This window comes from Strongyloides ratti, assembly GCF_001040885.1.
Source record: "Strongyloides ratti genome assembly S_ratti_ED321, chromosome : 1".
Classification (NCBI taxonomy): domain Eukaryota; kingdom Metazoa; phylum Nematoda; class Chromadorea; order Rhabditida; family Strongyloididae; genus Strongyloides; species Strongyloides ratti.
Genome location: NC_037307.1, coordinates 5,264,636 through 5,286,313, shown reverse-complemented (window position 1 = coordinate 5,286,313; position 21,678 = coordinate 5,264,636). Strand labels below are relative to the sequence as shown.

General features: G+C 22.3%; 8 protein-coding genes across 8 annotated transcripts; 5 read left to right on the top strand and 3 right to left on the bottom strand.

The window, feature by feature from the left end:
• Positions 1-213: 213 nt before the first annotated feature.
• SRAE_1000169400 (Protein-tyrosine phosphatase-like, PTPLA family-containing protein) lies at positions 214-922 on the top strand (the record flags this gene model as incomplete). The annotated part of the gene is made up of 2 exons (XM_024648680.1): positions 214-266; positions 316-922. The coding sequence occupies 2 exons, from the start codon at positions 214-216 to the stop codon at positions 920-922; spliced, it is 660 nt and encodes a 219-aa protein (XP_024502634.1).
• A 57-nt stretch (positions 923-979) lies between these two features.
• SRAE_1000169300 (RNA recognition motif domain and Regulator of nonsense-mediated decay, UPF3 domain and Nucleotide-binding, alpha-beta plait domain-containing protein) lies at positions 980-2,164 on the bottom strand (the record flags this gene model as incomplete). Its single annotated transcript, XM_024648679.1, has 2 exons — positions 980-2,068; positions 2,108-2,164. 2 exons carry the CDS (start codon positions 2,162-2,164, stop codon positions 980-982), a joined length of 1,146 nt encoding a protein of 381 aa, XP_024502633.1.
• Positions 2,165-2,405: 241 nt separating this feature from the next.
• Positions 2,406-2,993, top strand: SRAE_1000169200 (Hypothetical protein; the record flags this gene model as incomplete). The annotated part of the gene is made up of 1 exon (XM_024648678.1): positions 2,406-2,993. One exon carries the CDS (start codon positions 2,406-2,408, stop codon positions 2,991-2,993), a length of 588 nt encoding a protein of 195 aa, XP_024502632.1.
• Positions 2,994-3,386: 393 nt separating this feature from the next.
• SRAE_1000169100 (Hedgehog protein, Hint domain and Hint domain C-terminal and Hint domain N-terminal-containing protein) lies at positions 3,387-5,119 on the bottom strand (the record flags this gene model as incomplete). The annotated part of the gene is made up of 2 exons (XM_024648677.1): positions 3,387-4,970; positions 5,015-5,119. 2 exons carry the CDS (start codon positions 5,117-5,119, stop codon positions 3,387-3,389), a joined length of 1,689 nt encoding a protein of 562 aa, XP_024502631.1.
• Positions 5,120-6,130: 1,011 nt separating this feature from the next.
• On the top strand, positions 6,131-6,643 carry SRAE_1000169000 (Domain of unknown function DB domain-containing protein; the record flags this gene model as incomplete). Its single annotated transcript, XM_024648676.1, has 2 exons — positions 6,131-6,340; positions 6,380-6,643. The coding sequence occupies 2 exons, from the start codon at positions 6,131-6,133 to the stop codon at positions 6,641-6,643; spliced, it is 474 nt and encodes a 157-aa protein (XP_024502630.1).
• A 266-nt stretch (positions 6,644-6,909) lies between these two features.
• On the top strand, positions 6,910-9,405 carry SRAE_1000168900 (Chromosome transmission fidelity protein 18 homolog; the record flags this gene model as incomplete). The annotated part of the gene is made up of 2 exons (XM_024648675.1): positions 6,910-7,096; positions 7,142-9,405. 2 exons carry the CDS (start codon positions 6,910-6,912, stop codon positions 9,403-9,405), a joined length of 2,451 nt encoding a protein of 816 aa, XP_024502629.1.
• Positions 9,406-16,273: 6,868 nt separating this feature from the next.
• Positions 16,274-19,205, top strand: SRAE_1000168800 (Kazal domain and Organic anion transporter polypeptide OATP family and Major facilitator superfamily domain, general substrate transporter-containing protein; the record flags this gene model as incomplete). The annotated part of the gene is made up of 4 exons (XM_024648673.1): positions 16,274-16,395; positions 16,453-17,930; positions 18,345-19,148; positions 19,198-19,205. The coding sequence occupies 4 exons, from the start codon at positions 16,274-16,276 to the stop codon at positions 19,203-19,205; spliced, it is 2,412 nt and encodes an 803-aa protein (XP_024502628.1).
• Positions 19,206-19,738: 533 nt separating this feature from the next.
• On the bottom strand, positions 19,739-20,810 carry SRAE_1000168700 (28S ribosomal protein S22, mitochondrial; the record flags this gene model as incomplete). The annotated part of the gene is made up of 3 exons (XM_024648672.1): positions 19,739-20,464; positions 20,502-20,679; positions 20,716-20,810. The coding sequence occupies 3 exons, from the start codon at positions 20,808-20,810 to the stop codon at positions 19,739-19,741; spliced, it is 999 nt and encodes a 332-aa protein (XP_024502627.1).
• Positions 20,811-21,678: the final 868 nt, after the last annotated feature.

The following is a 21,678-nucleotide window of genomic DNA, read 5'->3' as shown; positions in this document are numbered from 1 at the left end:
CTTAAAATGTTATATTTTTATCATTTATCTAATAGGTCTAATTTGGTCGTTTTATATTTGATTACATTAAGGTAGTCTTTTACCCTTTAATAATTGTATATATATATATATATAATCAATCTGGCCAACGGAGGAGCCGAATACGTGCGTCGTACTGAGCAATTGCTCCGTAATTCTAATCATCGATATTTAAAATTTATAGGAAATTCAATTATGAAACCTTTTGAAGTTTACTTATTTTTATACAATGGAATTCAAGTTTTAGGGTATCTTTTTATACAAAAAAAAAATTATTCTAATATTTATTTTTTTTAGATGGGGTTCAATTCTCCTTAAATCAATAAATTGGCTTTCATCTTCTGGAACATATAATGACTTATATAATGACAATGTTTTAGCTCTTCAAATATTTCAAACTGCTGCTATTCTTGAAATTGTACATTGTGCTGTAGGATTTGTTCGATCACCTGTTGGTACAACAATTATGCAAGTATATTCTCGTGTATTTGTTGTTTGGGGAATTCTTTATTCTGTAAAATCATCTCAAGAATCTATTGGAGTCCCAATGCTTATATTTGCTTGGTCTATTACAGAAGTTATTAGATATTCATTTTATGCTCTTTCTTTAATCAAAACAGTTCCATACATTTTAATATGGATGAGATATACATTTTTTATTGTTTTATATCCACTTGGTGCATCAGGAGAATTATTTACAATGATTTGTGGGCTTAATGAAATTTATGATAAAAAAATATTTACATTAGAAATGCCAAATAGTCTGAACTTTGCTTTTAGTTACTGGTGGTATGTTGTTATTTTGTGTCTCTTTTATATTCCTGGATTCCCAAAAATGTATTTCTACATGTTTGGACAAAGAAAGAAAGTACTTAAAGTTGATACAACAAAAAAAACAAAATAACTACCGTAATAGGTTTAATTATTTTTAAATTAGTTTTTTATAATAAAAACATTCTTATTAACTATTTGAATTATTTTCAAAAATTCTTTTGGCAACCATTCCTGGTACGTAACCACGTCGTTTTTGTTTTCCTGAATCGTTATCATTATCCACCTTACAAACCTCATTTTTTGGTTTTTCCAAAGTTTCGTTCTCTTTTTTCTTTAAGGCAAAAATTATATTTGAAGAATCAACTTCATCCTCTCTACTTTTCTTCTTCTTTTCAACTGGTTTTTCCTTTTTAACTTTCTTACTTTTATCTTTCTTATCTCCAAATTCTTTACTCTTTTCATCTGATTTCTTAGTTTTTATTTCAGTACCTTTAGAAAGTACATTTACTGAACCATCTGTACTTCTTTTTGCTAATATTATACCTGGTAATTTGTTACCTGACTTTGATTCAACTTTTATACCTGGTGAATATTGACTTGAAGAGCTATTTGATTTATACTTTGAATTTATTATAATCATTGGACTATCATCCAAATCATTTGATTTAGACTTTTCCTTTTTAACCCCTTTTAAAAGTTTTTTAATCTGTTTTTTTTCTTTTCTTTCACGGAACCTCTTTTCTCTATCTTTCTTTTCTTTTGGAATTCTAATTCCACCACGTTCCTCTTTTGTAAGATAAATAACACCTACCTCTTTGGTTAAAGGTGTTTCTCTTAAATCTCCAAATATCCTTCGAGTCTCCTGCTCCTCAATTTCTTCAAGCATCTTCGAGAAGTCAGGTACAAAAGCTTGCTTATCCTCCTCACTAAAATAATCCTTAAAAACTTTACTTTCTTTAAGTTTTTGAGTACATAATGAGGTGTCCTTTGTTGATGCTATTTTTTTAAAAGCATTTTTTTCATTTGTAGCAATCTCAATTGAAATGTTTGTAGAAATTCCGTTAGATGATTTTATTGGTTTTCCATCAAATTTCTTGGCAAACTCCATTGCTATTTCATTGTTTTTGAAAGAAACTGTACAAAATGAAAATGCATCAGTATTTAATTTAAACTCATTAGAAGAATAAAATTGATATGTTCCAGGATTTAGGAAACCTTTAAAATAGGACATCAATTCTTCTTCAGTTAGATCTGGTGGTAAATGTCTAATAGATATCTAAAGATTAGTTATATTTATTAAAACAAAAAAAATTACCTTTACAGCACGTATTGATGAACCTCGTTTTACAGATCCTTTATATTTTCGAGTCATTTTTTTCTGCATCAATATATTTTTACAACAAAATCACTAACAAACTTCTTGAAATATTTTTTTCTATCTATGTGTAAATCTGTTCAAGATTATTTTGGAAAAATGTATGGAATATATCAAATGAAATACATTAGATTTTGAATATAAGGGATATGATGGATGATTAATTTTTACATTAATCTTTTGTATTTATCATTATACACATTTTTGTTAATTATTCATTTTTTATTTCTTTGATAAAATGGATTTTTCATATAATGATTCATTTTCTGAATTAGATAATTTTTCAAATATACAGTGTGAATTTAATGGGAATCTTGATTCGTGTGTTGGTTCACCTATATCATATGAAAGATTTTCTAATAAAGAAGATATAACAAAAGGTGAACAGGAACAATCAAATTCTGAATACTACTTTTGTATGGAATGTAGGGAAGCTTTAGCTTATAAATATGTTTTAAAAGAAAAATGTTGTGAAGAATTAAAAGAGTGGCTTGTTAATCATACAGATATTCTCAATTCTTGGGAGTCAACACATGAAGGATATAGGAGGTATCCTTTAAATAAGTATGAAGAAGATTTTTATGAATTTCAGTTAAAAGAAAAAGTAGCACCTAATTGTGAAGAGAATACTTGGAAAATGTGGAAACATTGCTTTGTTGATGATGATTTTAGAGGTTGGGAAATTGAAGTTCCGAATCTTTTTTACAATGAGGGTGATCCTCAATTTGTAAAACATTGTGGTGGTGAAAATTCTCGTTTTGTGGAAAGTAGAGAAAGTATTGAATCATGGATTTTTAATGTTCTTGAAAAATTATCACTTGAGTAAGTGTGAATTTTGTTTCTAATTATACTGCAGTTAAAATTATATAAATTTGGATTCTATGAATTAACATTTTTTATGGTGGATTATAGTTTATTTTAACAACGTTAAATTAAAATTTTTCAACATTGTTATAGTTATGTTTTGAAATAAATAAAATTTTTATTTAATATTTTATTTATTTTAGCACATTACTATGGATTTTTTTTATTAGAACAAATTAAAATCACTTTTTCGTGTAACTTTTGTTCAACTTTTAAAGCTGGTGACACTCGTAACATAAATATAAAAGTACTATGAGGTTTATTAAATTAACAACACAAAAAAAGATATATTTATAAAAACACTACTATAAAGATTATTAACTTATTAAATTTAAGTTGTTTTTAATTATTTATATTAATAGGAGAAAATTTCTTTTGGCATGACGATGTTCATCATTTGTATCGCCAATTCTAAGCCATATGGAAGGTTGACAGTCTTAGATTCTTCATTCTTATTAAATATGTTTGGAATAAAATCGGCAAAATATTTGAATGATTGGTAGAAACTACTTCTCATGGCAGTATTATGAACAATATTTTCACATGAAGCAAGGATACCTTCAACAACAATATCTCCAGTTCCTGTCATTGGAGCATATATTCCAACTTCATCTACATAATCAATAGAAATAACTTCTTTTTTGGAAAAAGTATTTTTTTCTTTTGATACAACATAAAGGCAATCACCAACATTAACATCTTTAGCATAAACAGCTTGTTTCTCAATATCATTAACTTTTAATTCTTGTTCATCTTTATTAGATACACATTCTGTTTTGTAAATATAATGATATGCTGTTATTTTTAATTCTTTACCATCATCAAGTGATATTTTTATAAATTCAGCCTTTTGATTATCATCTCTATGTAACCATTCAGTTACTTGTGAATAAACAATATCACTTTTATTTCTTGACAATACCCAATCTTTTCCTACTTCTAATTCTGAAATTGGTTTAAATTTACCATCAATTGTTTGAACAAGGGTATCGGCTGAGAAACAGAAAAATGATGGACACCATGTTCCTGAAGCGGTTGTTCCTCCATAATTTGTTACAGGATAATATTGTTGTTGAACTGGTGCTGTATTATATACTTGATTGATTGGATACTGTAAAGAATGAATTGCAGTTCCTTCTGCATGGGCTGATTTTTGTCTTAGCATACTTTCTTCCTCATCTATAATTTGATTTTTTTTAAGTGCCATATTATCTTGATTTGTTAATTCTTGTGCAATAAGTTCAGCAGCATTTCTTGAAGCCTCTGAATCTATGAGTCCTTCTTTACCAGGAACATATTTTGGTGCTTGGAATGCAATTGATTTATCATAATTTCTTGATTCTTTATTTCTTTGTTGTGCTTTTTCAATAAATTTTTCATCAAATTCTTTTAAAACACTTTTGTCAACTTTAATTGATAATTCATCTGGAAGTGGTAAACAACTCATTCTTTTAATTGAAACATCATAGTAAACTGAACCATTTTCATTTGTATGTTTAAGAATATCTTTAATATAATCAAAAGCATATTGACGTTTTCCTGAAAATACCTCTCCACCAATAACTATTTGTCCAATATTTACAACTGCAACTCCACGATCTTCAGAATCTTTTAATCCTTCATAGGTACAACATTGAATGCCCAAAGGAAGTTCTGTATAATTTGCTGCTGGTGCTATACCTCCAATCCATTCATCTTCACCAGGGCAACTTTCATTATCAAATGCCTTTGAACATTTTGCTTTTTTTGGTTTAAAATATTTAGCATCTTCATCACTAAGAACTCTACGGAAATCTTCTGATTGTTTACGTAAGAAACCATCTGCTTTTTTATGAATACGATAAAATTGTGCATCATTTGTCAATGGTGTTCCATCAGAATCCCAACCAAAGCAGGATGGACGGGCACAACCTAGAACGGGTTGTCCATTCGGTAGAATCTAATAAAAAAAAAATAATATAAAAATTAAAATAATTTCCTTACTTCAAATGAAAATGGAATAGAACTTTCACCACAAAAACTAGAATATGCTATTTTTTGCAAGCTAATAAATGTGGCAAATATTAAATATATATAATTACTAAACATATTTATATATAAATTAATTAATTACAGTATATTATATTTTAAATCTATAAAAAGTTTTACAGATCAAACAATATACTTATACATGACATAATAAATATTTTATTTCTCTTTTATAGTATCAAAATATTAGGTTTTCCAACCCTTTGCTTAAATTCTACTTTTATTACCTTAGGGGTTTTCTATTTCTATATAAAAATGTTACATTTTTCAATTTAAGTAAGGGTTGTTTCATTATTTATTTATGATATTGGAAATCAAATCATTTAATGAAATTCTTCAATATATCCCATAATTTGTTAAAATATCATGTCAATGTTCTTTATCATATAATTTTCTGCTAACAATTAAAATTAAATTTAGTTTTATTTAAGATTGACCTAATATTCCAATTTGTGTAAGATCAGAAAATTATTAATATAGAAAAAATCTAATATCCCATTTATCTTAAATAATCTAATAAAAAATATAACTTTATAAATCTTCTTAATGAATGTATAAAAAAAATTAATTTAAATTACCTTGCTAATACTTCTAATTAATACTAAAATTAGAAAAAAATAAATAAATATTGTTTCCATAATAATAAATAAAATTATTTTGTTAATTTGTTTGTGGTATTTATTAAATTGTCTTATAAAATTAATTATTGTTAAGTATTTAAGAAATAATTGTTTGCACTTCTTTTGATGACCATTATTATTTAAGAGATAATATACCTAATAAATTTTATTTCCGAAACACTGTAATCTGATTTCCAAATATGTCAATCGCACAAACCCAAAATAAAACTAATTGTATATATATATATGAAATGATAATTTTAATTAGGAGCATATTTTAACTAGTAGATTATTTTTTATTGACCTGTATCAGTACAATTATATTTCATTACATTATTATTCTTAATTTTTTCATGTCAATACATCAATTATTTAAAAAAAAATTATACATAAATAAAAAATATTTAAACTAATAACAAATATAATTTTCATTTTAGTTAAAATATTATAAATGGAATTAATAGTTATTCTTCTACTTACCATTGGAATTACATTTTCTTCAGCAAAGCCTGATTGTGGAACTATTGAAAGTGACTATGCTCCATGTATAGAAAAGGAAAAGGCAGATCGTTTATTTCAAAATTGTTGTAAAATGTATGCTCCAGAAGGATGTTTACCATTATGTGAATATATAGCTGATGAATTTACATCCAGATCTTTAGTAAGATTACCTATTACATTATATCTATATTATATTTAGATTATTGAAATTCTTAAATCTAAAAAATGTAGTCTTAAACATTTGTCAACAGTTTTATTTTGTGCATCACAAAATCAAGATAACAGAAAATGTTGTGAACACCTCAAACTTGGAGATCCAACATTAGGTGTTGGTAAAAGATGCTTACGCTTCTGTGATCCATCTGGTGAAGGTATTGGAGCCTTAAGCAAATCTGATTTGACATGTATTTATAATTTTAATATTCCTCTATATTGTGGCATGGCAAGTATTAAGGAATATTAAAAATTAAATATAATTATTTTCAAATAATTTCTTAATAAAATCTTACATAATAAGTAAAATAATGCCATTACTTATTTACAAAAATAATTTATTTATTAAAAAAAAATTAACTCTAATATTGGTAATAAAGATATTTTTTTAACATACTTTTTAATTAAATTAAGGTGCGGCCATGACCCGCGCTTTCTTTGTATTTTAACAATTTTTTCTACGATTTTTTTTTTTAATATATATTTTTAAAGTGGTTATTGTTTATTTTTTTTATAATGGATGATTTTGATGTAAATGGTATATTAGAAGAACCAGTTGATTTTCAGGGTGCAGATAATAGAGATTTTGAAGATAACCAAAATCTCAATTTAACTCATAATGATATATTAACTAACCATGAAATTTATAAAAAAGCACAATTATATACAATTGTAGATATGTTAGATAGTCAAGCATTAGAAAGTAAGTTTGATTTTATTATCAAAGTAATGAAAAATAAATTTTAAGACTGGTATCTTCGTTTTGATCTTCCTGATGCTGAGGCAAAAGCACGAAGAATTGAAGAACTTGAAATGAGAAATGTCATGCTTACCACAGAACAGTTAAAAAAGTTTAAAAATGGTGATATGAACAATGATAGTATATTATTAAATCAAACAAATGTAAATGCAAAAGTTTATCCTAATAAAGGATTGTTAGAAACTCCACCTCTTGAAAGTAATTGGATTGGTATATCAGTTGGAGATAGTTCAGATCGAAAATATATTAGATTAAAAGAAAAGAATAATGAACATAGAAAATTATTATATGAATGTGACACCAATAAAGATGAAATTGATCCATGGAGTACCCTATTTTCTAAAGTGTATAATGAATTTCAAGAAGAAAAAAGTAGAATTCACGATACCAATAAAACTATAGAAAGTGTTAGTGAAAATGGAAATAAATTATTAATCCAAAAATATCAATGTAATGAAGGATATTTTTCACTAATTTCTGACTGTTCAGCAAATAGGATTACTTTAAATTGGCTCAAAATTTGGGATATGTATGTTTTTGGAAAGAAGGATTTTGTCATACCTGATAAACCAAGTTGGAATGAAAGAGGAATTTATGATGTTGATGAAGGAAATGGAAAAAGGCCAAAAAAGAAAATACTAGGATTATTTGGACCTACCGGATGTTGTAAAACAACATTAGCTAAAAATATTGCCAAACTTTGTGGTTATAATATTATTTATATAGCAGCAAGTGATACTTTGACTGTTGAACAGGTGAAAAATAAAATTGAACGTGGTATTTCAAATGTTTCAATGACTTTTTATCTAAGACCTCGGGATGGTATGGAAACTGATGCTCCAGTAAAAATCAAACCAAATTGTGTAATTATTGATGACATAGATTTTGCTAGTTCAGAATTGTTAGATTATTTATTGAAATTATCAAAAGAACATGGTGATAAAGCATTGAAACGTCCATTAATATTAATTGGTAATAATGTTTATTCTTCAAATTTAAAAGAATTGAAAGGAAATATTGGTATTGTAAAAGTTTCACCAATATTTTCGAATCTTTTGTTAAAACGATTAACAGAAATTTGTAATATTGAAGGGTTTGATATTAAAAAATATCAATTGAAAGAATTGATAGAAGAATGTTATTATGATATTCGTAGATGTTTAAATAATTTGCAATTGATGTTTGCTGGTAAAGGTTTTATTGATGGGTATCAAGTTCACAAAGAGGTATCATCAGATTCATCTGTTGTTAATAATTGGGAACAAATTTTTGTTATAAATCGTCATTGGGATTCTCATGGTAATATATTACCATTATCGGAAAGACTTCAAAGGGTACAAAATATAATAGATCGTTCGGAGTATGCTGATAGACTTGTATTTGGATTATTTCAAAATACTAAGATAATTAGTAATAATTCACCGGATTTTAATAAAAAAGTTTCTAAGATTTTTGAGGATATTCAATTATTTTATGATACATCTATGAGAGAACAATTGTTTTCTTTATTAAGATACCGTTCTGCTATGGTTGCCAAGTTTCATTTAGTTTGTGCATTTAAAAAACCAATTCGTTCTGCTCGTTTAAAGTATGACTTTACAGGTCCCAATGAATATAGAATGAAACCTGAGCATACATCAATATTAAAACACTTTAAAAAAAACAAAGATTTTTTTGATTGGTCTAATACAATGTTTTTTGATGATTTATTACCATACTTAATATTTATATTATGTCCTAATGTTAAACATATTAATGTTAATTATTCTTCAAATGATGATATTCAACGAATTCAAAAATCAACAAAGTATATGCTACAATTAAATATAAGTATAAAAGAAATAAAAAACAATCCAAATATATACAAAGGATTAAATGATATTAGAAGTAACAATTATACTGAATCAACAAGGTTTGAACCAGATATTACAACAATTTGTGTATTATTTTATGATTCTGTTTTAAAAATAAGGAATAGTGAATTTGAAAGGAAAATGTTATATGCTCAATTATGTTTAGATAGATTGGCAAAGTTTGAGAAGTTAATTCCTTCTAAAGATGAGACAAAATCAGGTAAGGATAAGAAAAATCATATTGCTCAGATTCTTTCAATTTTGAAACCAAATGAAGACTTAAATCAAATTCCATCTAAAAAACGAAAAGTTAATGGTAACCTAAGAATTTATTATTTATGGGATGAAGGTTCTTTAGAAATTGCTAATACCAAATCAATACGTTTATGTGATTTCTAATATTTTTTTTAAAAAATAAATAAAATAACAATAATAGAGTTTTTTTTTACATTATTATAACATATGTTTTAAATTATATTTTTTTATGTAATAGAAGATGTGTTGAAGTTAATTTAATAGATTAAATGAAGAAATATTTTTCTAAATTAGATGGTTTCTTGGTTTAGTATAACTATATCTTATTTATAAGTATTCAGATAATAGTATATGTTAAATTTTTTTTTGCTACTTTTAAAATTATTTTTCAAACCCCTTTTTACATTGCCTTTTAACAATAAATAATTTATATTTTAGATAAGCACATCTTCTTATTTATCAACATTAATCTCTAATTTGAATTAATTGTTTTAATATATATTTAAACTTCCTATTCTAATTTTATTTAGTGAATTAGATTAGTGTCAATTTTCAAAAAATTTAACTATATCTTGATTCGTTAAATATTAATATGGGCTCTAATTAGTTTTCATTAAAGATGATATGATAAATTAAATTATACATTTGATTCATTTATATGAAATGTTTAAAAGTTTATCTATTCATTTTGTAAATATCATAATTTATTAAATGATAATCATTTTTCTATAACCATAATGATCAATTGATAAATAAAACTTATATTTCTTATCAAAAAAATATTATATTTAAAAAAAATAATTTTATAACCTTTAACTTTTCATATATTACTTTTTAATGTTAGTCAATTTTATTTTTGTATCAACATTTTAAATATGAAAAAGATAAAATTTACTGATATGTCAAGGATGAAAGATATATAAAATAAAAGTTGAATCATTTAAGGGAAGTTTTTAAATGTAAAAATAATATTAATATTTAAAATGTATAATATTGAGATATTTTTAATTAATAAAATACTTTTAAGAAAGTAAAAATTTTATTTTTAATAAGTACTCCAATTATATAGATGAAATAATTATAAACATGAATAAGATTAACTTTTTAAATTACTTATTAAAATATTATAAAAGTTAAGATTATAGTTTTAGATTGCATGATATTAATATAAAAATTTTTTTTTAAAAAGTACAAAAAATTGTCATGAAAAGTATTGACAAGTTTTGAATATTATATTCATCATATTTCAAGAAAATCTGTTTTGATAATTTTTTTATAAGATATAGTATGTAATATTTTTATATCAACAAATGTCATTTGTTTAATAGAAATAGAAATGACTTGTCAAAAAAAAGGCTGTTATTCAAGATGGTAGGAAATTTATTTTTAAACTTTTTAATAAAAAAATAACTTTTTATAGAGAGATATTTTATTTATGTATGAATGTCTATTTTAATACACCAAATCATATAATATCATAATAATAATAATTTTTAATTTAACAAATTTATATATTTTTTCTTTACCATGATACAATATTCCTTTTTTGAGAAAAAAAAATGATACATTGAAAATATTTACCTTTTAGTGAGGAAAAATTGTATAAAATAATTATTTTGTATTATAATGAGCAGACATTTTTAAATATATTAAAATATTGTTTCTTAGTCATTTTCTATAAAAAAAATAAAAAAATATTGTTTTCAATTAATCAAATAGTATTGTTTAATATTAATATATTAAATAAATAAAACAAAAAAATTTTTTAATATTCTTTTGAAAACCAAATTTATCATATTAAATAAAATAAAACATTTATATAAATGAACATTATTTTTAATATTATTAATATCATTTCAATCCTTTTTTTGTAAAACATTACATCATACATATATTTTATATAATTTCATGCTATTAATTAAGTATAAATATGTTGGAATTACATTTATTATTATTTTTAATTTAAAATAAAATTACATAAATTTTTATTTATTAGTAAGTGGTAAGGTACTTTATTGAACTAATTAAAAATTTCATGCTTATAATATTTTTTAATATCTTTTAAAAGAATTTTATGAAATAACATATATTTAAGTATATATTAAAAATAAATATATTTATAGGAATTATGAAATATAAGTTGAAAGATTTTTATATTAAAAGAGATTAAAATTTTTATATTATTTTATAATCTATGATTAATATATTCTTTAAATTATTTGTAATATCCGTAGTTCTTATAGATATTTATTTGACATATCTATAGAAAATATTTTTTTAATCTATTTACATTAAAATTTTACATTAAATTTGTTTAAAAAGTTTGTTTTTATTGTTTAAAAAATGTTTAACAAATTTAAATTTATTTTGAGAAAGAAAATGATCTTCATCAAAACTTTGTTTTTAAAAACAGCTGTTAAACAAAGAAAAAAATAATTGTATGTAAAAGTATAAGAGATATTTTAATAAAAATGGCAATTAAGTTCTATACATAGAATATACATCTTTTATAAAATTTAAAATTCTTAAATTTCTTTTTTCAAATTGTCATCATATAATTGTATTTGGTATTTTAACAATATTTATTTAATTGTAATATTATTTATTTCTTTTTTTTTTTTTTAATAATGTATATATTTTAATTTTTAAATATGATTCAATACATATTTACCAAAAAGATTTTCATTTTTTTTTATCATTCTATTATCATTGGAAAGTATTTCATAATTTTTAAAGAAATGAATAAAATATAATTTATTAGTATGTACCAAATCTTCTACTATTCAATATATTTGTGAAAGGGACTATTATTTTTATGGAAAATTTTCCAAACTTTATAATAAAAAGATATATTTCTTTTTAATTAATTTATGGATAATGAAAAAAAAAAAGAAGAAGAGAAGTTATTTATTTTATACTACAAAACGATAAAGTTCTATTATTAGAAATTTTAATAGTATTAAATTATTAACATGGTAAAAGAAAATGATTATTAATTCAACTTTTACTTATAATAAAATATTATTAAAAATAAGTTGCTGTAGGATGATAATTTTATTTAACATAAGGTCATTTTTTTTTACTTTTTACTAGAATAGTTTTAAAGATATCTTGTCAAATGCTTTATTAATTTAAGTAATATTATAGAATAAGATGATATAAAAATATCTCCTAACCATATGCTTTTTAGTGTTAATATTAAACTTTTAATCACTCTTTTGAAGACATTTGCGTAATATAATATTATTTTTAACAATATATTAAATAGGAGTAATAGAATAATAAGAAAGAAACAACAGATGTCTTTTGATATCAAAAGTGATTATTTAATAAATTCTTTATTATGTTTTGTATATTCATTATTTAAATATATTTTAATAACTATTTTTTATATATCTACTTAAAAAGTAATTTTTTTTTGTTATTATAAATTTCCATACAATTAAACTTTTTTTTTTTATCATTTGAAAAAGTAATAATTTTATCAAGGAACAATTTTAATCTGGTAAATATATTACTTTATAAAATTAATACTTTTATTATCTTTTCTATAAAAAGATATTTATAAGGATGTTAAAAAGTATTTTTTTTATATCTTTTTTTAAAAGTAAGAAAAAAGAACAAAAATTTAATTTTAACTAATTTATGAACATAATAAGTTCATTGAATACATCTTTCTTTTTTTTTTTTTTTTTTGCTTCACTAGTTCCCGATAAGTTTTTTATTATTTCACTTTTTTTTTCCTAAATTGAAAAATAAGATCAGTTAGTTATCATTAAACTAGATAAAAATACTAAGAAATAAAAAAAGGCTAATTTATAGTTATTTATCATTAATTAACAACATTTGATTGATTATTTTTTTTTGTTATTAAATCAATAAAAGTTTTAAAAATAAATAAAATTTTACATATATTATAATTTTAAAATTTTTTGTTTATTAAAAAAACCTTTTTTTCTTTTTTTTTTTAATATCTCAAAGAACTATTCATTTTGTTTACATGGCAATAGTTATAATAAAAAATGATTATTTTTTGATAATGATATAGGATATAATTATATACAATAAAAATTATATAATAAATCATTAGTATTAATAATTTTTTGTAACTAATTTATGAATAAATAAAAGAAAAAAGTATATTTTTATGATAATAAATACATTTATAATACCTCATAATTATGTATTTTCTATACATTAAATATTTTATTCTATTTAAATGACAACACAATGATACCATAAATATTCATACTTGACATTAAATATAAGATGAGAGTAATTTGTAAGTGTGTTTTATGTAACAATTATGTTATATATTTATAAATCTTTTACTATACTATTTTTAAATTCCAATGTATTTTTTTATAAAATTTTTATTAAAAATTAATAAATCATTATTTTTAATGTAACTTTATCTTATAAAATTTTACTTATTCATTAATTTTATATAACATTTTTTATTACTTAAAAACTTACTATATTGTTTTTAAAAAGAATATAAAATAATTTATTAATTTTTTTTTAATATTCTTTCATCATTTTAAGCTTCAGTAAACATTTTGATTTTACTACTAGTAATTTTAATTTGTCAATATTAAATATCATTTTTCAATTATATAAATAAATAAAGTTAAATTTTTTTAATAAATAATAAAAATGTTTTTTTTAATATAATGATATACAATTGATCTGATAACAAAAAATGAAGTAAATTTTTTTTAAATGTCTTTTTTTTTAATGTTTAATAAAAATTTTTTAATCTTTATTCTTTTAAATTGTGATTAACATTTAATATAATTGAATATTAATTAGAGTATTTTTAATAACTGTAAAAACTTTTTTTTTACAAGTTCCTATAGCTCTCATCATATATTTATCTTTTTTGAATACTTTATAAAGGTAGTTTTTTTTTTCTTTTTATCACTATTCAATTATATCATACATTAAATGTTATAATGTCATCGCAAAATAGATTGATTTTTGATTTAAGAAAGTTTTTATTAATCATACATGTTATATTTTAGCTTAAATTAAACAATCTGTTTTGCAAAAAAAAATATAAAAAAAAAGATTTACTAAATTATATCTTAATTTTAGAAAAAGATTCATGTTATTTTTAAATTCATATAACATAAGTATTAAAAATAATTAATATTTCAATTATTCTAGTAAATTTCTTTTTTTTTTATTTACTATATTATTACAATAATATAAAAATTATTTCTTTTAAATATACAATGAACAAATACATAATTTTAATCTATTGTTAAAAGCATCACATAAAAATAATTATAATTACTTATCTAAACGAAAATATATGATAAATATTACTATATTATTCTTTGTCATAATAAAATTGGTGTATATTTAATTTATACATTTTAAGCACACAAAATTAATACTACTTATTTAAAATATCCACTAAGAATTTCAAAAATTTTTTTTTTTATTATTTTACTTTTTCTTTATATTTTATTTTAAAATTGATATGTATAATATGTGTATTGAATAATTATTATTATAATTAAGAGGAATTATATTACAACTGACAAATTTAATAATATAAAAATCTCATTTAAAGTTATTTCAACTAGCATTAAATACTAAAAATAGATTTTTGATAAACTACTCTTACTTGTAAAATATTAAATAAACATGTCATTCTAATAAATAAAATATATAGTTGATTAAATATCATTAATATTTTAAATAAAATTTTAAGATTATAAAAAATTTGATTGTTCATATTAAATTTTTACTTACTACTTAAAAATATTATAGATAAATATATATATATATATATATATATATATATGTATATGTATTTATTACTTCTTATTCAGTATTTTATAATTTTTCTAAGTCATATACACTTACTCAATAACTTTTTTTTTTATCATACACTTTTGTTCCTTACTTCTAACCTTAAAACATTTTATATAGTGCTTTCTATTAATATGAACAAGCTATATTCCATAAAATATTCCTAAATTTATATATTATTTTAAATATAACATTCCAGTGTAATATGCCGTTAACAGAAAAATAAATCTCAAACAATAAACTATATTATATTTATTTTTATCTCTTTGTCAAAGAACAAAATAATTCAATAGGGTATAATTTATATAAAATATCTTGTTTCCAATTATTTTTTATTCTTTATTTAGTATATATAACTTTTAAAAAAAAAATATTAAATATTTACTAAAAGTATCATTTAAATTTTATATATAAAAAAGGAAGAATCTTTAAATGTACTAAAAAATATTATACATTAAGAACTTTATAAATATATATAATTTATGTGTATCAATAATATTCCTGCAAAATAATAAATATATGTATTTTCTTTTTTTTTATAATAATTATTAGTTATATATCACTTATGTTTAATTAAACTGTTTAAAATAATAATAACTATTATTATTTTTAATGTTAAAAGAAAAAAAATTTTTTTTTTTTAATTTATTTATTTCTATACTTAAAATAAAATATCTATTTAATATAAATAATAAATCTTTTGTCATATTAGTTATATAGTATTGATGAAATGCTTCAAAAATTATTCCTTGACCTAGATGTATAGACAAACTAAAAATTTTTGTAGTTAGATTATTACAAGTAATTAGGCAATACTTTTTATCTTTTTATTGTAATAAAAATTTTTTATTAATTATTAATAATAATATATTTTAAAAAAAATTAGTAATTTTAAATATTATATTTATGACATATCTTGTAATTTTACCTAATTTTATATGGAACGTGTTTATTTGTATATCAATAAAATAAATATAAATTGATTTTTGTATTTACTTTTTCAATAAAGTACTGATGGTAAGGCTAATATATTCAATTATTTTATGCCAATCATACATTTTTCCAAATCCAGTAGTCGCTATAAGATATATGAAAGAGTTGTGCCAAAAAAAAATTACTCGCTTTTAAAATGTTAACTAATTTTTTGTAATTTTGGATAATTTTTTTGTTATGTTATTCTAGATTTTTTATGGATATTGGTAAAGATAATACAAAAGAAGATGAAGAAGATTATTTAAATGGTCAATCACCTAGTGCAGAGACTCAATCTGCTCCAGGAGATTTAGCAAAATTGCCAGGTACTTCATCTAAGTAAGTTTATATAATATTTTAATATTAATTTTTTATTATTATTATTTTTTTTTTTAGAGAATCTCTTGATTTTCCTTTAGGATATCCAATTATTTCAAATATTCCTATAAATGAGGAAAATACTTTTAATAAAGATATTGTATCATCTACTCGTTCACCTAAAACAAATAATTCACGAATAGCTCCAAGACCTAAAGGACATTACCGTGGAACACGTGAAAATGGTTTTGCTTCAGGTCCACCATTTCCTACAACTCCACGTCGTGAAGTAACATGGTTATCACCTGAGGAACGACAAAAAAAAGTTCAACAAATTGAATTAATTCAAAAACAATTTGATAATATAACAAAAGAAGCTCAATGTGGTTTAAGAGATTGGCGTCCAAAGTGGATTCAACGATTTGCTAATAGAAAAATAATGTTATTATTATTATGTTGGTTTTGTACATTACAGGGAATGCTAATAAATGGGTTAGTTCCTTCATCGCTTTCTACAATTGAAAGACGATTTCAAATAAATACGAGTACTATAGGAAGAATTATGCAATTTTATGATTTTGGATATGTATTATTTTGTATTCCTGTTAGTTATTTTGGTGGAAGACATTCAAAACCTCTAGTCTTAGGTATTGGTTTATTATGTATGGCAATAGGAAGTTTTATTTTTTCAACACCACATTTAATAACTGATGCCTATACATTAAATTATAATTCAGAAGATTCTGCATTATCAAAATGTTCATCAAATAATCCATCATTATTTTATAATATTTCTAATAAACAATACAATACCAATGAATCAAATTCAATACATTCTCCTGATGCTTTGGCTTTAAAATCTTGTCCATCTCCAGAAAATCAACCTGGAACATTTAGATACGTGTTTCTATTTTGCCTCGCACATTTTTTACATGGTATAGGAGCAACTCCTCTTTTTACTATTGGTGTTAGTTATATTGATGAAAATGTTGGTACAGCACTTTCATCATTATATGTTGGAATTTTTTATTCATTTGCCATTTTTGGTCCTGCTTTAGGCTTCATAACTTCTTCATCTTTTTTACAATATCATACAGATTTTTTACAACCTGGACAAGCTTTTGCTATAAAAAATTTAGATGAATCAGATCCAAAATGGGTTGGTGCATGGTGGGTTGGATTTCAATTAGCTTCTATATTAATGTTACTTGCTGTATTTCCAATTATAAGTTTACCTAAAGTTTTACCTGAAAGTTTACAATGGCATAAAAATAGACTACAGGAGGAGGCATTAGCTGGAGGGCAAAGAAAACGTACACCAGAATGTTGTGGTGTACCAACTTCTGGAAAAACAGCAGCAGTATTTGGTTCTTTGATGCAATTAGATGAAGCATCAGCATCTAATGTTTTGGCAGAACAGATGCCTGCTTTAAAAAGTAAAAATGGTCCTATATGGTATCAATTATGGCTTGATGTTCGCCATATTCCTATTGCTATTTATAGAATCCTTAGTAACGGGTCTTATATGCTTATAACATTAGCTATGGCAGTAGATGGTATGTTTTATTTTAAAAATATATAACAAATATAACAAAGAAAAATTATATTTATTTAATTTCTTTTATGTATTCTTTTCCAATTATTTTATAATTTCCATAGGCAAATGCAACATATTTTGTTACAAGTTCAAATTTTCTATCTTTACCTAATACTTTAGAAAAACTTTTTTAATAAAATTATCATAATTTACTTACCCTTTTCTGTTGAAAATAATTGGAAATAGAGAATAAAAATTAGTAAAATTATTTTAAAAGACATTTTTATAAAAATTTCTTAACAAATAATATTTATAAAAGAAATTTTGTCTTTTTCAAAGAAAAATCTAGGTTTATTTTATTTGACAAATAAAATAATAATTATGATTATTATTAATAATTTTAATTGATATTATTAAAATATATATATTTTAGGAATGGTAGTAGCAGGTGCCTCAACATTTATGTCTAAGTATCTTGAAGGACAATTTTCAGTGGCACCATCAAAAGCCAATATGCTTATTGGAGTTATTATGGTTCCAATGGCTGGTATTGGAACAATGGCATCAGGTTACATCATACAACATTATAAATTTAATTGTGTCAAATCATTAAAATTTTGTATTGCCTTATTATTGGCATCATTATTATTAACACCAATGTTTTTTATATATTGTGATCATGATCAATTGACTGGTGTTGAAAGACCATATATTGATACAAAAGATAAATTATTTTTAAATGTAACAATAAATAATGATATGTTACCGATGTCTTTAAGATCTGATTGTAATAAACATTGTCAATGTCTGGATTCTGAGTATCATCCAATATGTGCAGAGATGAAAAATGAAAGTCAAATACCATTTTATTCTCCTTGTTTTGCTGGTTGCCAAGAAAAATATGATCCATTAAGAAAATTTTATACAAATTGTAAATGTGTTCCTGATGATGTTAAACATGTTAAAAAAGGATACTGTGAATCAAAATGTACAGGGCTTTTTGCTTTTCTAACTTTTTTTGCCCCATTTTGTTTATTTACTTTTGCTGTAGGAGTACCATTAATATCTGTTGTTTTACGTACTGTTGAGTATGCAGAAAGATCTTTTGCCTTAGGTATTCAATGGATAATAGTACGTGTTGTCGGAACAATTCCAGCTCCTGTTGTTTTTGGATGGATTTTTGATGTTTCATGTACCAGGCAACATTTAGATCCATGTAGTGGAGAACATGGTAGTTGTATGTTATATCAAAACAAACTTTTAGCAGATCTCTTTTTTGTATTTAGTATCATAGGACAATTAATTACAATGATATTACTTATTTCCGTATTAATATTTTTTGCTGGATCAATGAGAGATGATTCTGATCTTGATGTAATTAATCAAAAAACTGATATTCCATCTTTATTAAATGATGATGATGAAAAGAAGGATCAACCTTCGGAAAATGTTCCAATGCTAATCAATGGTGACGGTTAAAAGCATAATAAAAAAGTGCCGATGTATTAGAAATTTTATATCAATGGAAATATTTTATTTAAAATTTTCCTTAATAATTTAACAGACTTATAAATAATTTATTTATTTGAATTTTAGTTAAACCTGCTTAATAAACTTTAATGTGGGATTATTTCAAAACAATAAACATTAATGATGAAATTTTTTTTTTGTGATATAAATATTGATAGTAAAGTATATTTACATAAATTTAAATAAAAGAATTAATTTAAAAAAATAATTATTAATAATCTATTAAGTTTATATTAAAAAGAATGTCAAACAATTATATTTTTCTAACTAAAAAATATTTTAGAAAACAAATATATACTATAAACAATTTCTTTTTGTTTTTGCTACAAGACTTACTAAATCATGTAACTTTTCTTTTGGAATAATTTTTTGATATATAAAATCACTAACTACTTTTAAATCATCATCTTCGGTACTAATAGTAGTTCTCCAGTTAGGATGTATAATTTTGTACAACTTAATAAAATTAGCTGCATCTGTCAAACTTTCTTTTTTTCCATAATAATTTAATAAATCAATTATTTCTCCATTTAAAGCACAATAAAAGGCAAATTGACCATAATGTCTTGTTGAATAAAGTATATCAAATTTTTTATTACTTATAATTTCATCAAATACTTCTTTTGATAATGCTACATAATTTGGATCATCTGGTTCATAGAACCAACAAGCCCAATCTAATACAAATTCATGTTTCATTGAATTTAATGCATTCTTAAGATCATCACCCGAGAAAACTGCTGGTTCAAAAACTGGACGATTTGGTTTTTCGTAGAAGAAACGATTCATACGATCATGTTCTGATGGAGTGGCAGATCTTAGTGTTCCATCAGTTTCACGAACAACAACTGTACGATCAAGATCTGTAGCATCGAATGTGATATCGGTAAATATAAATTTGGAGCTATCAAAATTAGCAATATCTGGATCACTGTCTAAAATTTCTACATTTTTTGAACGAGGTTCTTTTAAAGGAACAAATTGTAAAAATTGTTGTCCTATATTTTTCATTTTTTCAAGAGTCTAAAAACTTATTTAAAATTAAGCAAAGTATTATTACCTTTTGATAAGCTTCATCTGTCATCAAAGCAAAATGAGAACGTTCTAAAGAATGAACCTTTTTTTCTGTAAAAATTTTGTTTGAAATATCTAGACCTGTAAGATTTTTCAATAGTACTTGAACATCATTACTGACATACAATGCTTCAACATCAATTTCTTTTTCATTTTTAAGTGTTCTAGAAAATAAAATTATTAACATAAAAAAAACTAACTTTTTTTGATTTAGCCATGCAGATTTTGATCGAAGAAATGTATTTCTTGATATAACTTTATGTAAAGTATTTTTTGAAAAAGACAACAGCATCATTTTTTTATTTGTAGAAAATTGAAGCCTTTATACTATATAATACTCTTATTTTACGAATTTTCTACCTTTATACATTTTTCAAATTTATTTTCGTTTTAAGATTTTTATGGTGGAAAAAAGTTATTTACTTAATATTAAAAGTAATTTTTAAAGCATATTTTGATTTAGTATATTTTAAATAATTAAAAATATAAATTATTATATATTGATAAAAAAAGTTTAATTATCTCATAAGAAAAGATATAAAATTGAGTATTTATGGAATTTTTTTAAAATTAGTACAATGTTTAAAAATAATTTTTATAATTCTATTTATCTGAAAACTATTTTCTGAAAAAAACCAAATTAAGAAAAATTTATCCATACTAATATAAAATAATGTTTGTTATTTGTTAAATTTACAATATAACAGCATTATTTTAAAATTCAACCAAATTATTTACCTTTAATTTCAATAATTTGTCAATTTTTAAAATGTAAATAAGTTATTTATTGAAACTTTACCACATTTATAAATCTTTATAATAAAAAACATCACTTGACACACTTTAAAAATTATTTAAAAGTAAAATAATTTTATTTGTAAAATTTGAATAATAGTTTATTTTTAAAAATTTGTTTATAAATATTTATTATGTCTTTGCAATTCTATCATGTTTTCAACCTTTTTTTTTTATTCGGAATTTTCTTATTTATGAAATAGAATAGTCGTTTACAAGTAGAGTAGAAATATAATATAACTAGCAGTTTTATTTAAATTGTTTGTTTAATCTTACTAGTATTAATAGATTCTTTTTTTTAAAATTAAATAAATTTGATTAAAAAGTTTTATATTATATATCAAAGTAAGTTGAAGTATTTTTTAAAT